The 21,549-nt window shown below is 37.2% G+C and overlaps 1 protein-coding gene across 1 annotated transcript in view; it reads left to right on the top strand.

The window, feature by feature from the left end:
• Hsd17b4 (hydroxysteroid 17-beta dehydrogenase 4) overlaps positions 1–21,549 on the top strand; it is a 98,674-nt gene that overhangs the window by 50,895 nt on the left and 26,230 nt on the right. Inside the window, exons 14-21 of the mRNA XM_008847012.2 lie at positions 3,189–3,240; positions 6,337–6,408; positions 9,032–9,135; positions 11,838–11,903; positions 15,134–15,203; positions 16,048–16,154; positions 17,729–17,815; positions 21,268–21,354. Coding sequence (XP_008845234.1) covers positions 3,189–3,240; positions 6,337–6,408; positions 9,032–9,135; positions 11,838–11,903; positions 15,134–15,203; positions 16,048–16,154; positions 17,729–17,815; positions 21,268–21,354 — 645 coding nt within the window. The remainder of the gene's footprint in view (positions 1–3,188; positions 3,241–6,336; positions 6,409–9,031; positions 9,136–11,837; positions 11,904–15,133; positions 15,204–16,047; positions 16,155–17,728; positions 17,816–21,267; positions 21,355–21,549) is intronic.

Below are 21,549 nucleotides of genomic sequence, written 5' to 3'. Positions count from 1 at the left end.
CTGATGGGAGGTCATAGAAAGGTGCAGATAGGGAAGGGGATTTCTAAATCAATTTTCACTTCTTTTTTTCTTCTTAAGAAAAAAAGAAGTGAAAATTGATTTAGAAATCCCAAGAAAATAATTATACATATTCCTGTAACCCTAGAATAATGTTAACTCTGTCTACTGTTTACTTGTTATTGTAACTTGTAATTCTCTAGGCTTCAGTTTCCTAATTTATATAATGGATATGATATCTTTACCTCATAATAGTGATGAAGGAGCATACTGAATCTGGAGGAAGAATATTTAGAACAGAGAAAACAAGAATAAAAAGGCCCCGAGGAAGTATATACTTGGCTTGTTTTGGAATAGCAAGAGGGTAGTCTGGCTCTAGAGTGAAGGTCTAGTCATGGGTGTGAAGAAAAGGGAGCTTTGGGTCAATGGTAGAGGTTTCTGCTTACAGTCTTGATGAGCATGGGAGGCAGTTTGGATCCTTTTAAGTTGAGGAGTGACATGAACCAGATATAGTCACTCTCAGATTCAGTCTTGTTTCTGTATGGAGAAGAGATTGAGAGCCCAGAAGAGCTTGAGAAACCACTTAGGAGTCCATTATAGTAATCTAAGCAGAAGTGCTAGATGCATGGGTAAGGTCAGAGATGGTGAGAAGAAGATGCTTGTTCTGGACAACAGAAATTACGTCGATACAATCATATATACATATATAATTATTTTTCTTTTTTAAAAAAATATTTAAAAAATGTGTATGTGTGTTTTGCTTACCTGTATGTACTTACATGTATGTAGGTGTACCCATACGTGCAATGCACACAGAGGCCAGAAGAGGGTGTTGGATCCCTGGAACTGGAGTTACAGATGTTTGTGAGCTGCCATGTGGGTGCTGGGAACCGAACCCAGGTCTTCTGCAAGAGCAGACAGTACTTTTAACTGCTGAGCCATCACTGTAGCCACACACATATAATTATTAATATACTGTATGTTTAATATGTATAGTAGTTGCATATATATTATTATATATAGTTGTATAATTATATCCCCCTTTCTGCTCTCACAATTTTTGAGACAGAATTTTGCTATATAGTTCAGCCTGACCTTGAACCTGGAATTCTCCTGCATTAGTCTCTTGAGTGCCATATGCCCTGCCACACCTGTCTTCACACGCACACTTTTAGTTGTGTGTGCATACGTGTATGGTACACATGGGAGCCAGAGATCAACCAGAGATGTCATTTCTCAGGAACATCTGCCTTGTTTTTTGAGACAAGATCTCTCATTGGCCTGGAGCTTGCTGATTAGGCTAGGCTGGTTGACCAGCAACTCCGAGGGATCCACCTGAGTCCACCTCTCGAGCAGTGATTACAAAGTGTGCACTGCCATACTTGGCTTTTTTCTGTGGGCTCTGGAGATACTCAGGTCCTCATGCTTTCATAGCAAGCACGTCGCTGACTGAACTATCACTCTAGGTCCACATACTTAATTTTAGGTGGATTGTCAGGTGTTTGATCTGGGAAAGTTTGAGATGTCTGTTACATATTCAAGTAGAGATTTAGAAGGGACAGTTATGTGTATATATCTAGAATTGGGAGGAAGAATCTAACCTAGATCCTTAGCATTTAGGTAATGCCTAAAAGGTTGGGACTAAGTTAAAAATCACCTAATCTGTGTATTTAAGTAGAGAAGAGGCCCAAGTTTAAGGCCCCTGCAGTATTAAGAGGTTGAAGAGATGTGGAAGAACTAGTAAAACAGCCTGGGAAGCATGGTCCATGAGATCCAAGGAGTGTCAGAACGTGATATTTGAGAATTTCAAGCCAAAAGAAAGAATTTTAAGCAGGAATATATAATTGTAAGAAAACCTCTGTGTTAGGGTATACTTCAGTTCTTTAAGTAAGGTATAGTTTGAACCCAGCAATAATTGTTGAATGAGAGCTATGAGCAGATTTCTGTGATTTTTGTCAAATTGGATTGATCAGCCCATTGCTAATGGCCAAACCATCTAAATAGATGGGAACCCATTTTACTAGAATATTTTATGAAATGGGAAGGAAGGCTAGAAGTCTATGCTGTGCACTTTGCTGTTTTAGTCACTCTCCCATGTTATTTGTGGCACACTGTTCTCTTCTGATAATGTAAGTACAAAACATGTTTTAAAACTTGCCTTAAAAATGGTGTTCACATTCTGTGACCAAGAGTGATAGCCACCTTGAAATTTGATTCTCAGTTTCCCCACACTTGAATTTCAAGGCTACGTGTCACAGAGAGGCAGACAGTCCTTAGTTTGTTTTTCTATCACCCTGTTCCCCTCTTTTTCTCCCTTCTAGATTTGGAGGAAGACTGGAAAGCTGTCCCACTGTAGTGGAGTATAGTTATTTGGGGATGAAGGCTAATTTAGGTTTTCCTATATGTATGTATTTGCTATATTGAGATTAAGTGACTGTTTACTTATAAAGTGTATTTAGTTTTTACTTTATTTTATTATTTTTATTTTATGTGTATTGCCTGATTGTAGGTAGGTGCACTCATGCCATGTACTGCCCGTGGAGGTCAGAAGAGGGTGTCGGATCCCCTGGAACTGGACTTACGGACAGTTGTTAGCTGCCGTGTGGGTGCTAGAAATTGAACCTGGGTCTTCTGCAAGAGCAACCAGTACTCTTAACCACTGAGCCATCTCTCCAGCCCCAGTTTTTACTTTTTAAATACAGTATAAAGGGAATGTTGACATTGATGATGCTTTTTCCTTTTATATGGTTGTAAGGTTTATCTTTGTGTTTTAGTTGAGTCCTCTCTGGTATATGTGACCTGAGGTTACCAGCACTGGCTCATTGGTTCACTTTGATTGAGCAAATATTTACTGAATGCCTGATATGTTCTAGGCACTATTAAAAGTACCAGGAATAGAGTCTAGTTTAATGTCTCTGTTGGCAAATCAGGCATTAGTCAGCAGGGATTCATAAATCCTAAGGAAGAACACAAATACATCTTCTCTGCTCCAAAAGATCTGTTTGTCTGTCTTTAGTCTGGTGTGCTAATTATTTCTGAATTGCATGATTAAGAAGTAAAGGCCACAGTGGGATAATACAAGAGGAGCACTGACATAGTCATGTGGATAGTAAACTGTCACTGTGATTAGCAGTACTCACAGAAACTGGAACAGGAACGTTTGCTAATAAAATTTATTTGTCTTAACGTAGGTTCTTCATGGGGAGCAATACCTAGAGTTATATAAACCACTTCCTCGATCAGGTGAGTTCATGATGAACTAATTGCATAATACAGTATTTTAATTTTCTCATTATTAACCTCCCAAGCCATCTTCCTGTGTTAAACTGGCATAGACCAACCCAGCAAGACATCAGAGTAGACTGATGTTAACTAGTAGCTATGTTGAGTATGTTAATTTTGTTCCATTAACAGTTCTATTATGTTATTTTGTAATACTACCAGCTTATTATATTGCTGTATGTGCCATTAACAACTGAAAGGAACATTTAAAGATATTTTATTATTTTTATTTTATGTGTATGAGTATATTGCCTGCATATGTGTAAATTCACCCATGTGGTACAATGCTGGTGGAGGTCAGAAGACAGTGTTGGATCCCCTGGAATTGGAATTACAGATGGTTGTTAGCCACCATGTAGGTGCTGGGAACAGAACTTAGGTCCTCTGCAAGAGCAGTCAGTGTTCTTAACTGCTCAGCCATCTCTCCAACTCTAAAAGGAACATTTTTATATGTGTTTTAAACTTAGTGATTATGTAGCAATTGTGATTCCTGTGATTGTTTTAATACTGATTTTTATAAAGCAAGCAATGCTGAAAGGTACAACATTTGTCATTGTTTTCCCATTTCTTTTGAAGAGAACCAAACTACCTAATAGCAGTTTTTTTCTTTTCTTAATAATATATTGATTGTTTACCAGTGGTTCTCTTTTTATTTATTTATTTATACTGTTTTTGAGATATGGTCTTATGTAGCCCAGGCTGGCTTCAAACTTGATCTCTAGCAGAGGATGACCTTGTTCTTGGGATTCTCCTGTCTCCACCTCCCGAGTACTGGGATGACAGGCATGAGCCAGCTTATGTGGTGTTAGGATTTGAACCTAGGCTTTCATGCATGCTAGGCTAGCACTCTACTAACTGAGCTACATCCCTGGCCTCATCGTTTTATTCTTTCATTATAATTTTGTTTGTTTTGATGTCAGAATGTTGTCCAGTATAAGATGGTAAAACAATGGAGTGTTGTTACATTTCACATTTAGAAAACAATTGTCAGGAATTATTCTCTTGTTTAGTAGTTATTATGCACCTACTATGTGCCAGACATTCTGCTAGGGGTTGGCATTATCATGAAGAAGGCCTTATCTTTGTTTACAGTGCTCTTGTTTACTCACTGTAACCTGTCTAGGAGCTGGGAAATGGTGAACACTATGCAGTGCTTTATAATGGGAGAAGTATAGATGTGCATAGGTCACAGAGGGGGCCCTCTATCCTGGAGCTGAACTTGAGAGTGGGAGACGCTTCTGGGTGGAAATGAGATCTGAAGGTTGAATTAATATTAACAATGTAAAGATGAAATTAGAACAATATTTCAGGCAGAGGAACACTGTGTGGAATGTGTGGAAGTAGGAAAAGGCACTGACTGTTAGGGAAACTGAAAACAGTTTGACCTTCCTCCAGGGCATGTTGGGAGTCTAGCAAGATTTGAGAATAGAGAGAGAGAGGTAAGAAGGGTCTTCATAGGCCCTGAAAGTCAGGTAAAGAACTGTGAATTGCATTCTGAAGGCAGTCAGTAGGTACTGAAGGACTTTAGACAGAGAGTTATGCAAACAGATTGGGTTCAGGCAAACATGGTGGCTGGCCTTGTAATGCTTTGCTTTTTACTTACCATCTTCCATCTGAGATACTTATGAAGGTACTTGGTTTTCTGTCTTCAATATGTCTGGAAATCTTGTTTCTGTCTACCTCCACTTCCATTTCTCTCTGGATTTGATTTCCCCTCCCCTTCTTGGTGTCCTCTGCCTTCTTTCCTGCTCTGCTCAGGGCCTTTCACCTCACTGTAGCCACAGTGCTGTTTCTAAGATGCACACGTGTTTGCTGTTTCCCTGTAAAAACAAGTAGCCATCCACAGACTTTGGGATTAAGTTGAAGGTTTTTCCTGTGATTTAGCTTCTATTTCTGCACATTTTAAGTATTAACATGTGTTTGCTTTCTGTGAGTCAAGACCGATGCTAGATGTATGGTTCGGCAATTGGATGCTTAATCCCATTCAGTCTTTTTTATATATATTTTATTATTTTTATTTTATGTGTATGAGTGTATTGCCTCTGCAAGAGCAGTCAGTGCTCTTAACTGCGGAGCCATCTCTCCAGTCCCCTATTCAGTCTTAAAGAGAACAAAAAAGAAAATCAGGGTTTAAAAGAATAAATTTATTAAGCCAAGTGTAGTGGCGCATGCTTTTAATCCCAGCAGTTGGGAGGCAGAGGCAGGTGGATCTCTGTGAGTTCAAGGCCAGCGTGGTCTACATAGTGAGTTCCAGGCCAGCTGGGGCTACAGGGAGACCCTGTCTCAAAAAAGACAAAAAAAAAAAAAAAAAAAAAAAAAAAAAAAGACAAAAAAAGAATGAATTTATTCTTCTTGATAATTATGTTCTGGTCACATTTTACACTCTACCCCATCCTCTCCCACCTTATACCAATCTTCCTCCTTCCTCCTAACAAGGATCTTTTTAAATTTTTGTTTTTGTTTTATGACTCACTGAATTTAACCAATGAGAAATAAAGAGTTCAGGAAAGAAAAGAGTAATTAGAATGTCTCAGTGAAACCAAAGAGATTTGAGAGTGAATAAGGATGATGGTTTGATGCTCATTTAGTCTTGAGTGACCTTGCAGGAGGCATCACTGACATTAGAAATGATGATTATTTTTTGATACTTTTTACTTTATGTATATGAGTATTTTGCTTGCATGTATGTAAATGAACCAATGGGTGCAATGCATGTGGAAGTCAGAAGAGGGTGTTGGATTCCCTGGAACTGGTATTATGGACAGTTGTTAGCCACTATATGGATACTGGGAACTGAATCCAGGTTCACCGCAAGAGCAGCCAATGCTCTTAACTGCTGGGCCATCTCTCCAGCCCCTGAAGTGGCTATTTAAAAAAAAATTCTCAGAAATATTGATGTTTCAGATTTAGAGTATTATGGATAATTGAAAAAAAAATTTTTGTAGTGAGTTTAGGAAAAATATTTCAAACCATAATGTTTTAATTTTGTTGAAACAAATAGAAACCATGTTAAATTCTTTTTTGTGTGTTAATGAAATTATTTACTTTTCATTTTAGGAGAACTAAAATGTGAAGCAGTTGTTGCTGACATCCTGGATAAGGGATCAGGCATAGTGATTATTATGGATGGTAACTCATTTTCGGTTTTTATAATATCATTAGATTGATAAGCTTTGTATGTAGCATATTTCACCACAGAAGTTGATTCAGAAGTTTCTATTCATTTTCCAATTTTTAAGAAGGCAAGGTAAGCATTTAAAATTTTTATAGACTCTAAGAAAAATAAGGAAGAAAAATAAATGCAAGGTAAGCATTTAAAATTTTTATAGACTCTAAGAAAAATAAGGAAGGGGGCGGAAAGTAGCTTGGAGCTAGGGCTAGGGAAGGTGGGACATTTCAGTGGGTTTAGACAACATAACCAAAGCACAGAAATGAGAAATGAGGCTTGTACACAAATCATAAAAAGGAGTTATACCTACTGGAGTAGGGTTTTTGATGGGAGATATATTACATAGCTCTGAACTGATGCAGTCAGACTCTATTACTGATAGTTTCTGTGTTAGCTCTTTGGAACTTGATTCTTCTAGATAGTAGTTAGATTTCCAGACTGTGCATTTAAGTCTATTGAACTCATAATGTGTTTTAAAAAACATAGCCACATTTTCTCTGCTGTAGGACAGTACTCAGGAGGCAGAGGCAGGTGGATGTCTGTGAGATTGAGTCCACCCTGGTCTACATTGTGAGTTCCAGGCCAGCTGTAGGGAGACCCTGACTCAAAAAACATAACAAAACAAATAAAAAAAAACTTATAGTAGTTTAATAAATATTGAATTAATAAACATTAAAATACTAGTAATTAAAGGTAAGCTAAAGACATCATACTTAAATTTCACTTTTAAGAAGAAAAATATTCGCTGGGTGTGGCGGTACACTCCTTAATTCCAGCACTTGGGAGCAGAGGCAGGCAGAGCTCTGTGAGATTGAGGTCAACCTGATCAAGTTCTATGCCAGCTGTGGCTACAGGGAGACTCTTTCTCAAAAAACCTAACCAAACCAAACCAAATCACCACCCCTAACACCAACAGTGAAACAAAAGAAGAAAAGAAATAAATGTCACCAAAATTTTGGAAATGAGGAACAGTAGACATTTCAGTTATTGTCTGATGTGTCATTTTTTGGTAAATATAGGAGATTATACACGAGCTCCTTGACTTACCATGGGGTTGCACCCTGATAAACTCATCATAAGTTGAAATATCTTAGGCAAAAAATGCAATGAAAGCATGAGTTGGATGCTGAGACAGGAGGATTACTGTCAATGCTAACGAGCTAAATGGTGAGACCTTGTCTCAAAAGTACAAAAGTACAGTAGTAGAGCATTTGCATAGCATGAGCAAGGCCTTGGGGGTCACTTTCCAGCAACACATATACACATACACGTATATACACATCTTTAATACATCTGACTCACTAAATTCTATAGCTTTTTAGTTCAGCAGCACACTTTAGAGGATTGATTGCTCACCTTGTGATTCACAGTCACATTGGAAGAAATTATCATACTGTACATTGCTAGCCTGGCCGCCCCCCCCAAAATCAGTTAGAAATCTGAAGTACAATTAGTACTGAATATATAGCATTTATAGCATTGTAAAACTGAAAAATTGTAAATTGTACCCTTGAAGTCAGGGTCCTCTTGCACTGTGCAGTTTTGAAATTTTCCTTGATTTTTCTTGCTAATATATGGAAATGGTTTTGGTGCTCTTCAGTATTATGCCTGATAACTTCTTCTTCTCCTTCCTCTTCCTCTATCTTTTCTGTTTTTAAGTTTTCATGTTTGTCTCCAGATGTTGGCCAACATTTGGTCAGAATTCCCGTGGTTTTCTTTTCATTTTCTCCTCATTGTACCCAAACTGACATAACATAGAAGTTGGAGTAACCTCCTTTAAATTTTTGCTATTCTATCTTGATCTACTCCATTTATTCAACTTCAGTTGGTAATGAGTTGCAGTATCTTCTCCTGTAATAAAGGTAACAGTCTCATTTTAAACATAAGTGCCTATGAATATTGAATATACTTTCTTTTCCTTATAATTAGTTTTTTTTCTCAGTTTGCAAATCAAAAAATCATATTCCAAGTTTTAGAACTAGATATGAAGCATACTGAAAACATGGCTAAATTGAGGGGCAGCCTCTCATTTCGTTCTTTTGCTAACTTGGTCCCATGTTCATTTACTGACTTACAGGTTAACATAATAAACATTTACAAGGTGCCGGTTTTGTATTGGGCGCTCATCTTCTCTCTGGGGATAGACCGTGGCAGCACGGCCCAGTGTGTGTCCTGGGTTGATGCCTGTCTTCCCATTGCCACTGACTTTCTCCTTTACAGTCCGTGCTCTTCTTGAATGCTGACAGAATACTTCAAGGTTTGAGTGTGGCAGCTTGCACTTTCCAGTGGAATTGCTTGAAATGTTTGTGATGAAATAAAGGAAATATAGGCAGTAGTTGGGGAGGTTTAAGAAGTAAAAAATCTGCTATTTCGGAGTAAACTGGTTGTAAAGCTCTTTCTGCCTTCCAGAGCCTGGTGGTGAGTGCACTCAGCAAGTGTCTTGTAATCCAGACATGGACATTGTACATTTTACATCTTTTCACTAACTGACTTTATTTCTGAAACTTTTAAAGGAATTGTTAGGCCTATCTTGGATAAGTAGCATATCTTTTGGTATTAATTCTCTTCCCCTTTATTTTATAGTCTATTCTTACTCTGGGAAGGAACTTATATGCTATAATCAGTTCTCAGTCTTTGTTGTTGGCTCTGGGGGCTTTGGTGGAAAACGGACATCAGAGAAAGTCAAGGTAAGACATGTTCATTTTTTTAGACATAATTTTTTATGGAGGTATATTATGGAAATGAAGTACATATATATGTTCAATATGTAATAAATCAGAATAAAAGCATTTACATATCCTCAAACATTGATCATTTTTATGTATTGGGAATTTTATACTTTTCTAGTCATTTTGAAATATAGATTGTTTTAACCTATTTTAACCTATATTCTACTGTGGTAGCGAAAAATCAAAGTAATTACTCCATACTGCTGTGCTCTGGTGTCCGTTATCACACTTCTTTCATGTTCCTTTTCCTGTTTCTAGTGACCACTGTTCTGTTTTCTTTCCTTCCTTCCCTTCCTTCCCTTCCTTCCTTCCTTCCTTCCTTCCTTCCTTCCTTCCTTCCTTCCTTCCTTCCTTCCTTCCATTTAAAAAATATTTCTGTTTTATGTCTATGAGTATTTTGTCTGCAGGTAGTAAGTGCACCACATATGTGCAGTGCTCACAGAGGCAGGAGAGGGTGCTGGATCCCCTGGAATTGAAGTTGTAGAGTTGTAGATGGTTTTGATAGCTGTCATATAGGTGTTAGGAACTGAACTCAGGTCCTTTGCAAGAACAGCCAGTGCTCTTAACTGCTGAGCCATTGTTCCAGACCCTTCTTTTTTTTTTTTTAATCTTATGTATGTATTGTTTTTTTATGTGTGTCAGTATATGTGCAAGTGACTGTGGAGGCCAGAGGCATGGGAGGCTCAGTGTTGGTGATGGGAGCTGAACTTGGGTCCTCTGCAAGAGCAGTATGCCATTTTTGCTGCTGAGCCATCTCTCTAGCCCCTTCTTTTGGTTTAAAGACAGAGTCTCATTCTGTACAGCAGACTGGCCTCAAACATATGGTAGTCCTCCTGCCTCAGACTCCCAGAGTGGGCCAATACGCTCAGATTATGTCATTCTTCAATATTGACTCACTAGCTTCCAAAAATGAATGTGTCTTTCTGAGGTGGGTTTGGCTTATTTTATGTATACACAAACCAAATGTTAATAAATAAAGCAAAGTTAACAACATTATGACAACATTCCCCATCCTACATAGTTTTTGCACATGTGTTTGTGTATGTGGTTTAGAATTGATTTTTTTGGAAGAAGAGATACGCAGAAAGTTGGAAGACACCTCAAGGACTACTCATGTATAAGACTGAAGAGTGAAATCTGTTCTCCAGATATCATTGCTCCAAAACTAGTAGAATGAACTGAAAACACACCAGTAAATTCTACAAAACGCACTACATACTTCAGAGACAAAGAAGGGGTATAATACCTGTGGTCAGTCTTTAAAAATGTGCTGGAGAGAAGGCTCAGCAGTTAAGAGCATGTAGAGGACTTGAGCTCAGTTCCCAGAACCCACATTGGGTGACCCACAGCTACCTGTAACTCCAAGTCCAGGGGATCTGACACCCTCTTCTGACCTCTGTGGGTACCTTACGCACATGCACAGACCGCCACACAGACACACACGTATATATAATTGAAAATAAAAGTTAATAAATAAAATTTGTGGGATAAATTTGGTAATATAGTTAAGCTTGGCATTTCAATAATGGAAAATTAATTTTCGTAATGAAAAAGTATCAACACTGTAATTAGAAGAGCTGCCTCTATTATAGAAAATTTGTATGATAGAGACAAAATGAGTAATGTTTTATTTCTGTTATAAATAACTACAAAGTAGATGTTAACTGTCTGAATGCAATTCAGCCAGTGAGGATACACACACACACACACACACACACACACACACACACACACTATGGTTTAAATCAAGCATAAATTTGTGCTTATATTCTTTATACAAGCTACTCTTTTATCAGTTGTTTTGCTTGTTGGCACTAAGTGAGGTTAGTAATTTTAAGTTTTTTGAAGAAGTGTATTATTGGGGCTGGAGAGATGCTCAGTGGGTAAGAGCACATAACTGCTCTTGCAGAGGACCCGCGTTCAGTTCCCAGCACCTGTTTTGGGTTGCTCACAAGTACCTGTAACCAGCTCTAGGGGATCCAATGCCTTCTGACTTCCATAGGCACTGCACTCACATGTACAAACCCACACTCATAAGATAACTAAAAATAATAAAAGTCTTAAAAAGTCGATTAAAATGTATTATTTTGTTAACATGGCAAATTAAAGTATGTAAGGAGTTTTAAAGACCATTTTTTTTTTGGTTGTTATTTTGCTTTGAGAAAGGGTCTCACTATGCAGCACTGGCTGGCTTGGAACTTGCTATGAAAACCAGGCTGGTCTTGAACTTACAGAGATCTACCTGCCTCTGTCTCCCAAATGCTGGGTTTAAAGATGTGCCCCACCACACCTGGCTTAAAAGACCAATTTTAAAGACTGAATACATTTATATTGTTAATTCTTAGAGTTGTCATCATCTTTATACATAGGAAAAACTGTTCTTTTTTTTTTTTTTCTTTATGACCTGGAGAATAGATCTGATTATATAATTCTTTATATTGAAAAAAGTCATTTCAGTGAAATTGTAATTTATAAGAAGTTAGTAGTTAGGAAAATTTAAATGTCATTTTCCTCTGAACATAAAAAGTTTTAGAAAGAAACTCTTTTATCCATTTGCAGAATTTATTGTATTTAAACATGGTTGTTTATCAAATGTCAGTTTTTGTTCAGAGAATCACAGTGCTTCATATTGAAGTTGAACATATGTCTTTTGACTTCAGGAAGCCATAGCCGTACCTCGACGACCTCCTGACATTATACTGAGAGACACCACCTCCCTTAATCAGGTAAGATTGCAGTTTTGAACTGCAAGTGATGGAAGATGCTGCTGCCCTGTTATAATTTGAATGCCCCATACTTCTGTATGTCTGAAAGTATAGTTCATAAGGCACCGTATCCCAAACAATGAAAAACTGAATATAAGACTTTGATTTGTAGAGTTAGTGTTATAGGCACACAGAGAAGGGACACTCATTACAGAAAGGTTTGCAAGTAACGACTGGCCAGAGGGAGGCCAGAACTCGGCACTCTCTGGTGGTCTGCTGAGATCTGAGCTGCTACATTGATGGTGATCCGAACCAGAAGCTCTTTTTTTTTTTTTTTTTAACTTTTAAAAAAACTTTATTGAGAGTTTCATACATGCATATAAGGTGTTTTGATCAAATCCATGCTCCCTTCCTCCCCTCCAATACATCTGATATCTCCCCATCACTTTTTTCTGACAATATTGTGTGCTTTCTTTCTGTCTTTTTTTTTTTTTTTTAAATGGGGCTTTGTTCTACTCTAACATTCCCCCCTTACGTGAAGGAAGAGCTTCATCTAGCCAAGAGGTGACTGAGAAACACTGACAAAAGGATTGAAATAGCCAACTGCAAACCTGAGCCTGTGATTCTGGAAGGGTAGAAATAATACACAATGCTGATGCTCTGAAGAAATAAAAGTAATACATCCCCAAATGGAAACCTTAAAAATAGGAGAGATAAGCTCTGCTATTAAGAAAACATATGATAGAGAAAGACAACAGTCAAAAACTTTAAAATTAGATAGTAATAGTGAAGAGGTTAAAAAAAAACCTATGAAAAACAAAATGGAAATAGGTGGGAACTGAAAAGACTAGAAAGTAGTTGGGAGAAGACTTCAGAGATTCAGCACTCTGCAGTGCCTGAAGAAAGAGAAATAAGGTAATTGGCAGCAATCTAGAAAATTAGAGTCCTTCAAAACTAAAAAATCTGCTTACCTCTGTTGCCTTCTGTAAATAAAGCTTCTGGTCCAGCTTCCGAGAGTGCTCATTTGAAGTTGCTCTATTCTTTCCCAGTAGCAAAGTGCTATTTGCAGCTTTTAAAATGGGTGGCTTTTAGGAATTGGGTACTATAGGGAGGTGTTTTATTTTTAAAAGACTTTTTAGTTCTCTTTATCTTTCAGGGTCTCAAATTCCCCTCTTGGTGCGTTTTTGTTTACCAGCCAGCTCTTGAGGACATATTTTTGTTTTATCCTCATCTCCCAGAGACATGACTTTCTGTGGCTCCATAGTTCTTTCGTGTGTAGCTTGTGCTCTAATCTTCCAGGGTTCTTTTTCATGATGTAGATGTTTATCTGGGAGTGATTTTCCTTGGTTTCCTCTTCTCTCTCCGTGCACTTCTGCACTGCCAGCACCTCTGCTCTCAGCACCTTTTAGAATGTACAGGTGACAACACTGCTGGAAATCGGCCCATTTTGCAACGTATTAGGATTTGACGTTTGTGGTGCTCTCTGTCTTTTAGTTGTGTTTTTATTTGTTCTGCTTCTCGATCTGTGTACTTTTTCAGAGGGAGGACTGAGGAAGTCCAATTTGAAAGATTTCTCATTTATCATTTAAGTTTAATTTAATGATGTTTTAAAAGGCAAATTAAATTTTCTCTGCATATATAGAGGGTTTTAAATACAATAGATAGCTGTGTTTCTTTTTCTGTTTGGTTGTTATTTGTAATGACTTTCACACATGTGCAGAAAGGAAATGAGAGAAAACTTGAGTTTTCTTTCTGAGATAAATGAGTCCTTCAATAATATGTAGAAAATATTTATTTCTTTTTTAGTAGGGAACCCCTATTTTGTGTAATGGTTGAATTTACTCAGACATCAGCAAATTGGCTTGTTATTTGTCATGACAAATCTTTGTTTTGGTGGCTAACTTTACCGCCTAATATGAAACTGCTGGTATTATCTAACATGACTTTGTAGAAGATGGCTTCTTTTTTACTTAAAGAAGTATCAGTGTGATAAAGTACCAGTGCTAACCTTAGAATTCATTGACTTACATTGTTGCCAAAACTTTATAAAAAGATTTAGATAATAGCCAACTTTGATCGAAGTAATACCCTATAAGTTTTATCTAACTTAATTTTTCCAGCTGCTCTCTGAAAGGAAGTTGTGTTAATGTATTAATTTTTTTAAATGGTCAAGAAACTTAGTAGTAATAGGACTGGGTGTCAACCCAAGTCCCCTGGTGTCAAAGCCTAGCTTTAACAATTACCTAGCTTGTGTCTGACAACTTAACTTTGAGGCTCTGAAGTATGTCTTTGCTTTAATTGTACATAGTAATGCACATTTACTATTTGTAAACATGGCTTTTAAAAAAATAATCATTTAAACTTTTAACATAAGAATCTTGTAAGTAACTAGTTTCAATAATTATTGATTTATTTACAATTAGAAGAACATAAGTACAGGAAAGAATAGTGAGCCATTAAAAGTGAAAAGTTTTCTATAAATCAAACTTGTTAAAGGGAAAGTCTTGAGGCCAACCCAGCACTGAGTACTGTTATAAGGACAATTGTAAATTATTATAAAGATGTAGTAAATAGCTGTTTTGTGAATTTCTTCCTGTCAGTTCTGAACAGTGCTCCCTAGTTTGAAACCTGCACATTTAGACCTGGAAGTGTGAGGACTTTGCTGGTTGCTATCTCCCTCCTTCTGCCGATCCCCCCCATTCCTAACTAAATTATTACTGCGAAAATCTGGGCTGTGCATAAATTGAATCATACTGGCAAGCTTTGGTCTCTTTTCTTACATGGTGAGCTAATATTCAGGATTTGTGTGTCAGAAAGATGAAACTTTGTTAGAAATCTTTGATAATTTATCTGACTAGTATTATGTTATAGGCTTCAAATGAAAAAAAGAACATTAAGGAAATTAGCATAAATTTTCTTGGGTAGAAGTGACTATAAACCTTTATCTTCGTTGTGTTTTAGTGAGAATAAAATTGGTAGATTCCTTTTTGGGAATTTCCCCTTGGGCAGTGGTGTGTAATTCTTGGTGTCCATTTTTGCTACTGTATCCCCCACCCTGCTGATCTTAGTAACAGACTATTAAAATATTTTTATTTATAGATAATCTTGTTTTTGTAAGAAATGTTTTATTTTAAATCAGAGTCCGAATGAGGTACATTATGTATTTTACTTAATAGCTGACCATGTTTCCTAATTTGCATTGAATGCCTTTTCAGAAAACACTGAGTACTAGTGATAATTTTTCTCCACAGGCTGCTTTGTACCGTCTCAGTGGAGACTGGAATCCTTTACACATTGACCCTAACTTTGCTAGCATTGCTGGTGAGTTGTAAATAGAGTGTATCAATGAAAAGTATTAGCTCAGTTACCTAAATAATATACTTAAAGACAGTGCTACTTATGACTAGTAATTTGAATAGCATTTTAAAGACATTTCTCATATTTATGTAGAGAATGTGGAAAGGTAGGAAGTGTTTAGAAAATGGTGTCTGGTATCTTGAAATCCGGATCAGTTGTAAGGTCTAGAAATAAGACTGTGGGGAAGGATGTTGAGTTATCTTGAGGGCCAGGTCATTAGAGGAGCAAGCAGGAACTTGAAAAGTTAGAGATTATTTAGGCACATGGACATTGAAATAACTCAGCGTGGATGATTTCATTCATAAGCAAAACTAAACAAAAAAAATTCTTTGTGTTCCCACATCTCTTAACATTAATTCTTTTTTTTAAACTTTTTGTTAATATCTTAATTTCTCCTAAGAAGTACTATCTACAAAGTATGTCCCTTCCTTCTTGTTCCTCCCTCCCTCTCTTCCTTCCTTCCTTCCTTCCTTCCTTCCTTCCTTCCTTCCTTCCTTCCTTCCTTCCTTCCTCCTTTCTTTTCTTTCTTTCTTTTGTGGTCTCTTTGAAACTGGGTCTCCCTATAGCCCTAGCTGACCTGAAGCTCACTATGTAGACTAGGCTGGCCTTGAACTCACAGAGATCGGCCTGCCTCTGCCTCCCAAGTGGTGGGATTAAAGGTGTACACCACCCTTAATGTTGTTTTATGTTTTTTAGTAGATGGTATGATTCATGCTATTGCAGTTTAAAGACATAATTTTAAAAAATGCTAAATATATACTTTGTTTTTATATATGAAGAGTACCTGTATCTATCTGAATTTTCCTAGGTTTTGATAAGCCTATATTACATGGATTGTGTACCTTTGGATTTTCTGCAAGACATGTTTTACAGCAGTTTGCAGATAATGATGTATCAAGATTCAAGGCAATTAAGGTATGTATCTATTACATAATTAAAAGATTATTTATTTTTATTTTACGTGTATGAGTATATTGCCTGCCTGTGTGTAAGTGCACCTGTGTTGTACAGTGCCCGTGGAAGTTAGAAGAGGGCATCAGATTCCCTGGAACTGGAGTTACAGATGGTTGTTAGCCACCATCTGGGTGCTGGAAATCAAACCCAGGTCCTCTACAAGAGCAGTCATTAACTACTGAGCCATCTCTCCAGTCCCTATTATAAATTTTAAAACATTTTGTTTATTATTTTTATTTCATGTGTGTAAGTATATTGCCTGCATGTATGTAAGTGCACCCTTGTCATGCAATGCCCACAGAGGTCAGAAGAGGGCATTAGATTCCCTGGAACTGGAGTTACAGATGTCTGTTAGCCAACACATGGGTATTGGGAACTAACAGCAGTGCCCTTAACCACTGAGCCATCTCTCAAGCCCCCTATTACATAATTTTTGAATGTTCTTTTTTTCTATCATCAAAGAAAAAGTTTTAATAACTTAAGTACTGCATTATAGTAATGTACATTTTTAATAATGCAGTGAGTTGTCAATCAACATACTTCCTTGCTGTAGCTATATATAACTCTACCACCCATACAACATGAAGATTTCATAGCCACAGTCTTAATAGATTAGATTGTTTTATAAATTAGATGTATATCAGTATCTATGCATACTTTCAAAACTTAAGATTTGCTTTATTTCTGCTTTGTAATTTACTTTAACAGAAAATGTGGCTGAATAAATACCTATAGCATTATGATAGGTACATTTTGATTTTAGTTTTGTACTTAGGAGTTGATTTCAAGATTTTATTGTTTCTAAACTCATTTTGTTAATAACAAAGGAAAATATTTATGCTTACAATATTTTTGCTTAAGTCAGAAGATGAATATTTGAAATAGGGCAGTGTTTAATAGCTCCAGAAGATTAGTTTATTCTCCAAGTAACAGTCAAGGAACATTTTCTGATGCATTGCCCTTAATAATTATTTTTATGTTTTTATTTAATTACAACTATTTTTATTCAATAATGTGCATACATATTCAGCATGGTAATGTAGAAGATTATGATCTAAAATGTGGAAATATTTTACTCTCCTGAGACTTTAACCCCCAGATTAATTAGTGCCACTTTGAATGCTTTAAAGTTCTGGTGGCTCTCCGTATAACTACCTGTAGGATTATGGTTTTGGCTTTTGATCTGTTGTGATAAAATGCTACTTAGTGATCACAGTACTCCCTTCCCCTCCCTCCCCTCTTTCATTTGCAGTGCTGAGAATTGAATGGAGGGTCTCATATATGCTATTTGAGCACTCTACCACTGAACTATGTTCCCAGCCCTGATTCTGTATTTTGAAAGACAAAGAACTAGCTTATGTAAAGTGTATGCAGTTCTCTCTGAACCCTTTCTCCACTAATTCTTCATATTTTTGTTTCTTTTATGAATATTAATATTTAAATCTCTACTTTCTTTTATTCTGACCTCTCTAAAATTTACCAAGTAGAGGAGTTTCATTTTAAAGACTTTTAACCCTAAACTCTTGTTTTAAAAGGTTCGTTTTGCCAAACCAGTATATCCAGGACAAACACTAGAAACTGAGATGTGGAAGGAAGGAAACAGAATTCATTTTCAAACCAAGGTATGATTCAGAGTTGGTGGTTATTTGCTTTGTTACCCTCCTTACCACACTGCAATTTTGTTCTCTGTTGACATTTTTGTGGTTAGTAATAGGGCTATATGAGAGAGAAACTGGGGAATGTTTTCTTGTTGTTAATACTGATTTTTCAGTAAAATTAAGATACCTTATGTACATTTAAAATTTTTTTCTCTAATGTATTAATGATAGATCTTATAACCTAATTCAAAAAAGAATTACAACAACAGTTTACATAGTGTAACAATTTATGTAGGCATTGCCAACTAATTTTGCTGAGTTAGAGATGAACCTAGTAAATGTTCTAGGGAACAATGAAGTTACATCCTTTATAGTTTTTTCCTAGACAGAAATCATGTGCATTTTGATCACACAAAAATCTATAAATTAATATCTTGTATTATAGAACCTGGGCCTAATTAATAATAACCAACGGGGCATTAAAGATGTTTGTCCCTGTCAATTTAAGTAATTTTGGGAGACTTAGTGATATTCTAGTATAGCACTAAAAGAGAATTCAATCATTGTTTTACTAATAACAGTTTAAAAACAACTTTTGTTGCCATAGTAAACCGGCTAATAATTTTCTGTCAATTCCTTCTGTATTACACAGAGCAGGCTTAATAACTAGTAATAATGGTAGTAACTTTTATTTATTGGCGCTGTAAGCAGTGTTGTCTTTAATATGTATAGCAACTCTGCATTGAAATATAAGAAAATCTATATTCCTAAGGAAGTCTTGATATCAGAAATAACTTGCTGATGGCCACATTGCAAGTATTTGAGCAGGCACATAAACCTAGCTGGACTCAGATCCCAGGGCCGCTTTCTGCCATATTGTTTTTCTATAAATTGATAACTGCTTTTAGTATTCTTTCCAGCTGCTTACAGCATCATTTTCTTTCTTGCTTTATGCAGCTTTTATTTTGCAAGTTCCTCCTATATTAAAGGCCTCAGTTCTGCCTTAACTTAAGGGCAGTTTCTGAGTTTTTTAAACAGGGTCTCATTCTGTAGCCTATGCTGGCCTAGCAACTTGCAGTTCTCCTGCCTCTTCTTCAAAGTGCTGGTATCGCAGGCATACACCAGCAAACCCATCCCATGCAGTTCCCCAGCCTTATGCCTCTTTCCCACTCGTACGTGCACACACACTGGCTTTCTCTGAAACCTTCTTTCAGTTAATATCTGTTAATATCCACTTATTCTGGAACTCCTTTATTTTCTAATTGTCTTGCCTAAAATTTTTTTTGTTGGCACTGCGGTGCTGGGAATTGAACCCAGGGTGTTGCCCATATTATGCAAATGCTGTTCATTGCCAGTTCTGGAGTTCCTCGTCTTATTTAAAAATGGGAACATGCACAAACTGGTTGAGGATGTAACAGAGCACTTACCTACTATGCACTTGGACCTAGGTTCAAGCCTAGCACCATGAAACAAGGAAAAAATGAAAAGAACTGTTCTGGGTTTCTGTCTGCTTGAGTTCGCATGGGTCTTGTACATGCTGACACCATTGCTGTAGGTTCATATGAGCAGGGTCCCAGGAGCCTGTAGGACTCTATTTCCATATGGTCATGTACCTCCTCCTTGGCTCTTACATCTTTCTGTCCTTTCGTCTGAAATGGTCCCTGAGCCCTGGGTGGGTGCAGTTTAATATAGGAGTCCTGTCCAAGTCCTGTCCACACTCTGCAGACTCGTATTCTCTATGCTTTAGCCATTTGTGTCCTTTTGTGTTCATGGCCGTCTGTTGCACGAGGGAGTTTCGTTGATAAGAGTTGAGAGATGCATTAGTGTTCTCACTACCCCTTGTTCCACTATGTTTTGTGAGCCTAAAGTGGAGAGTTGCATTGTGGATATGTCACTTAGAGTTGGGAAATTCACAGACAATCTCTGTATGTGACCAGTTGTGGAGCTCTGTAATAATCTCCATGTTGCAAAAGAAGCTTCTTCGATGAGTGGCGACTGGGATACTTGTTCATAAATATAATAACCTGTATTTTGCACATAGTCTAGGGATGTGACAGCCTTGGGGTTTTCTCTAAGATCTATAACCTCTCCAGCCATGTGTATTTGACTATGTTTACAGTACCACAAATGAGTGTCCTCCCATTGAGTGGACTTTAAGTCCAATTAGGTAGCTGTTGATTACCCCCCAAGATAAAAGTGCTACTACTGCCTCAATATAGTTTGTGTGCCAGTCATTGTTGTGGTTATTAGGCCTTAAAACTGGGATTGGACCATTGATTGATGTTCTCCTTTAGCACCCTGTGTAGTGCTCTCCAAAACTATGAGAGCTAGCCTTCAGGGGAGGTGGCTTCCAAGTCAGTTCCAGCGCCATTGCGCAAAATCTTGTGTCTGAAGGGTCTTACCTTCAAGTTCTGGGACATAAGCAAGGGCTGTGGCAATAACCTGTGTAATTCTGGGAGTCTCTTGGACTACCCTGGCCAACATTTCAAAGGAAGGTTTCTCCTGTCTGGCACTGTTTCTTGTTATGTAGCTTTCAGCTATACACATGGACTCATGTAGAGATATCGTATGTGTAATTTTTCAATAGATTTTTAGACCAATACAAATCCCTCTGTTTTTTTTTCACACTAGCTGAGGGGGAAATGAGGAAAATGGGGGTACTTTAACTGGGGAGGGTGTGGAGGGAGGGTTAGACAGGGAGAGAGAGGAAAGAGGTAAATAATGCCTAGCTAGGGTCTCATTTTTAGTCCAGCATGGTCTGAAATGTGCAGTTAGTCCATGCTAGCTTTCAGCTTGTAGCCCCCTTGCTTTGGCCTTTTAAGTGCTCAGATTATAAGCCTGTTTTGCAATAATTTTTATGAAAGAATAGTTACTAGAATAATTTGAAATAAAGGATTAGGAGTTACATTTTTTTAATGACAGCTGTGATAAAAAGATGTTTAGGTATATACTTTGTATGCATATTTCTGATTTGAAACAAATCCTAGAAGTACTGCTTAATAAAAGTGTCATCCGTTCTTAGCCAATTTATTCTATATCAACAGAATAAAGTTACTCTTGAGTTCTTCCTTATATAAGTGTTGTGCCCTGTCTTATTACTTATTACTGTTGACTGCTTCCCCCCCACCCCCCCTCCTAATATGCTTATGCTTGGGAAAGGAAATCCCCCAAATACCAGTGCCCAGGTACCATCCTAGATCATTTAAGTTAGTGTTTTGGAAGATGGAACCTGATCAAAGCCCCTTCCTTCCTTCCTTCCTTCCTTCCTCCCTCCCTGCATTGATTCTATAGCCACAGTTAATATCAGTTATATTAAATCAGAAAGCCTTCACGTCTGTTCATTTTATCATTTACTTTATTGATCTTTCATTTTATTTGGCTTTCATTTCAAATAAAGACATGAATTTCCTTTAATGAAATTGTAAATTACCAGAGTGAACTGTTTCTTCCCATCCCCCCACTTCTGCTCTTTTCAGGTCCAAGAAACTGGAAACATTGTCATTTCCAATGCATATGTGGATCTTGTGCCCACAGCTGCTGTTTCAGCCAAGACACCCTCTGAGGTAGGCTGTAAGATGGGTATCCTAGCCCCCCTGTATCTGCCAACCTTACCATCACTTAGGACTGTTCTCTCTACTTTTTCTATTAGCTATGAAAAGACTTGTAATACTTTTATTTTAATTTTTAAATGTATTTTAAAAATATTTTTATTCTTCGAGAAATTCATATAATATATTTTGATCATGTTCAGACCCCTT

This window comes from Nannospalax galili, unplaced genomic scaffold (genome assembly GCF_000622305.1).
Source record: "Nannospalax galili isolate Female #2095 unplaced genomic scaffold, S.galili_v1.0 scaffold843, whole genome shotgun sequence".
Taxonomy (NCBI): Eukaryota; Metazoa; Chordata; class Mammalia; order Rodentia; family Spalacidae; genus Nannospalax; species Nannospalax galili.
The sequence above is the reverse complement of the archived record's forward strand: the minus strand, read 5'-3'. Positions and strand labels throughout refer to the sequence as shown.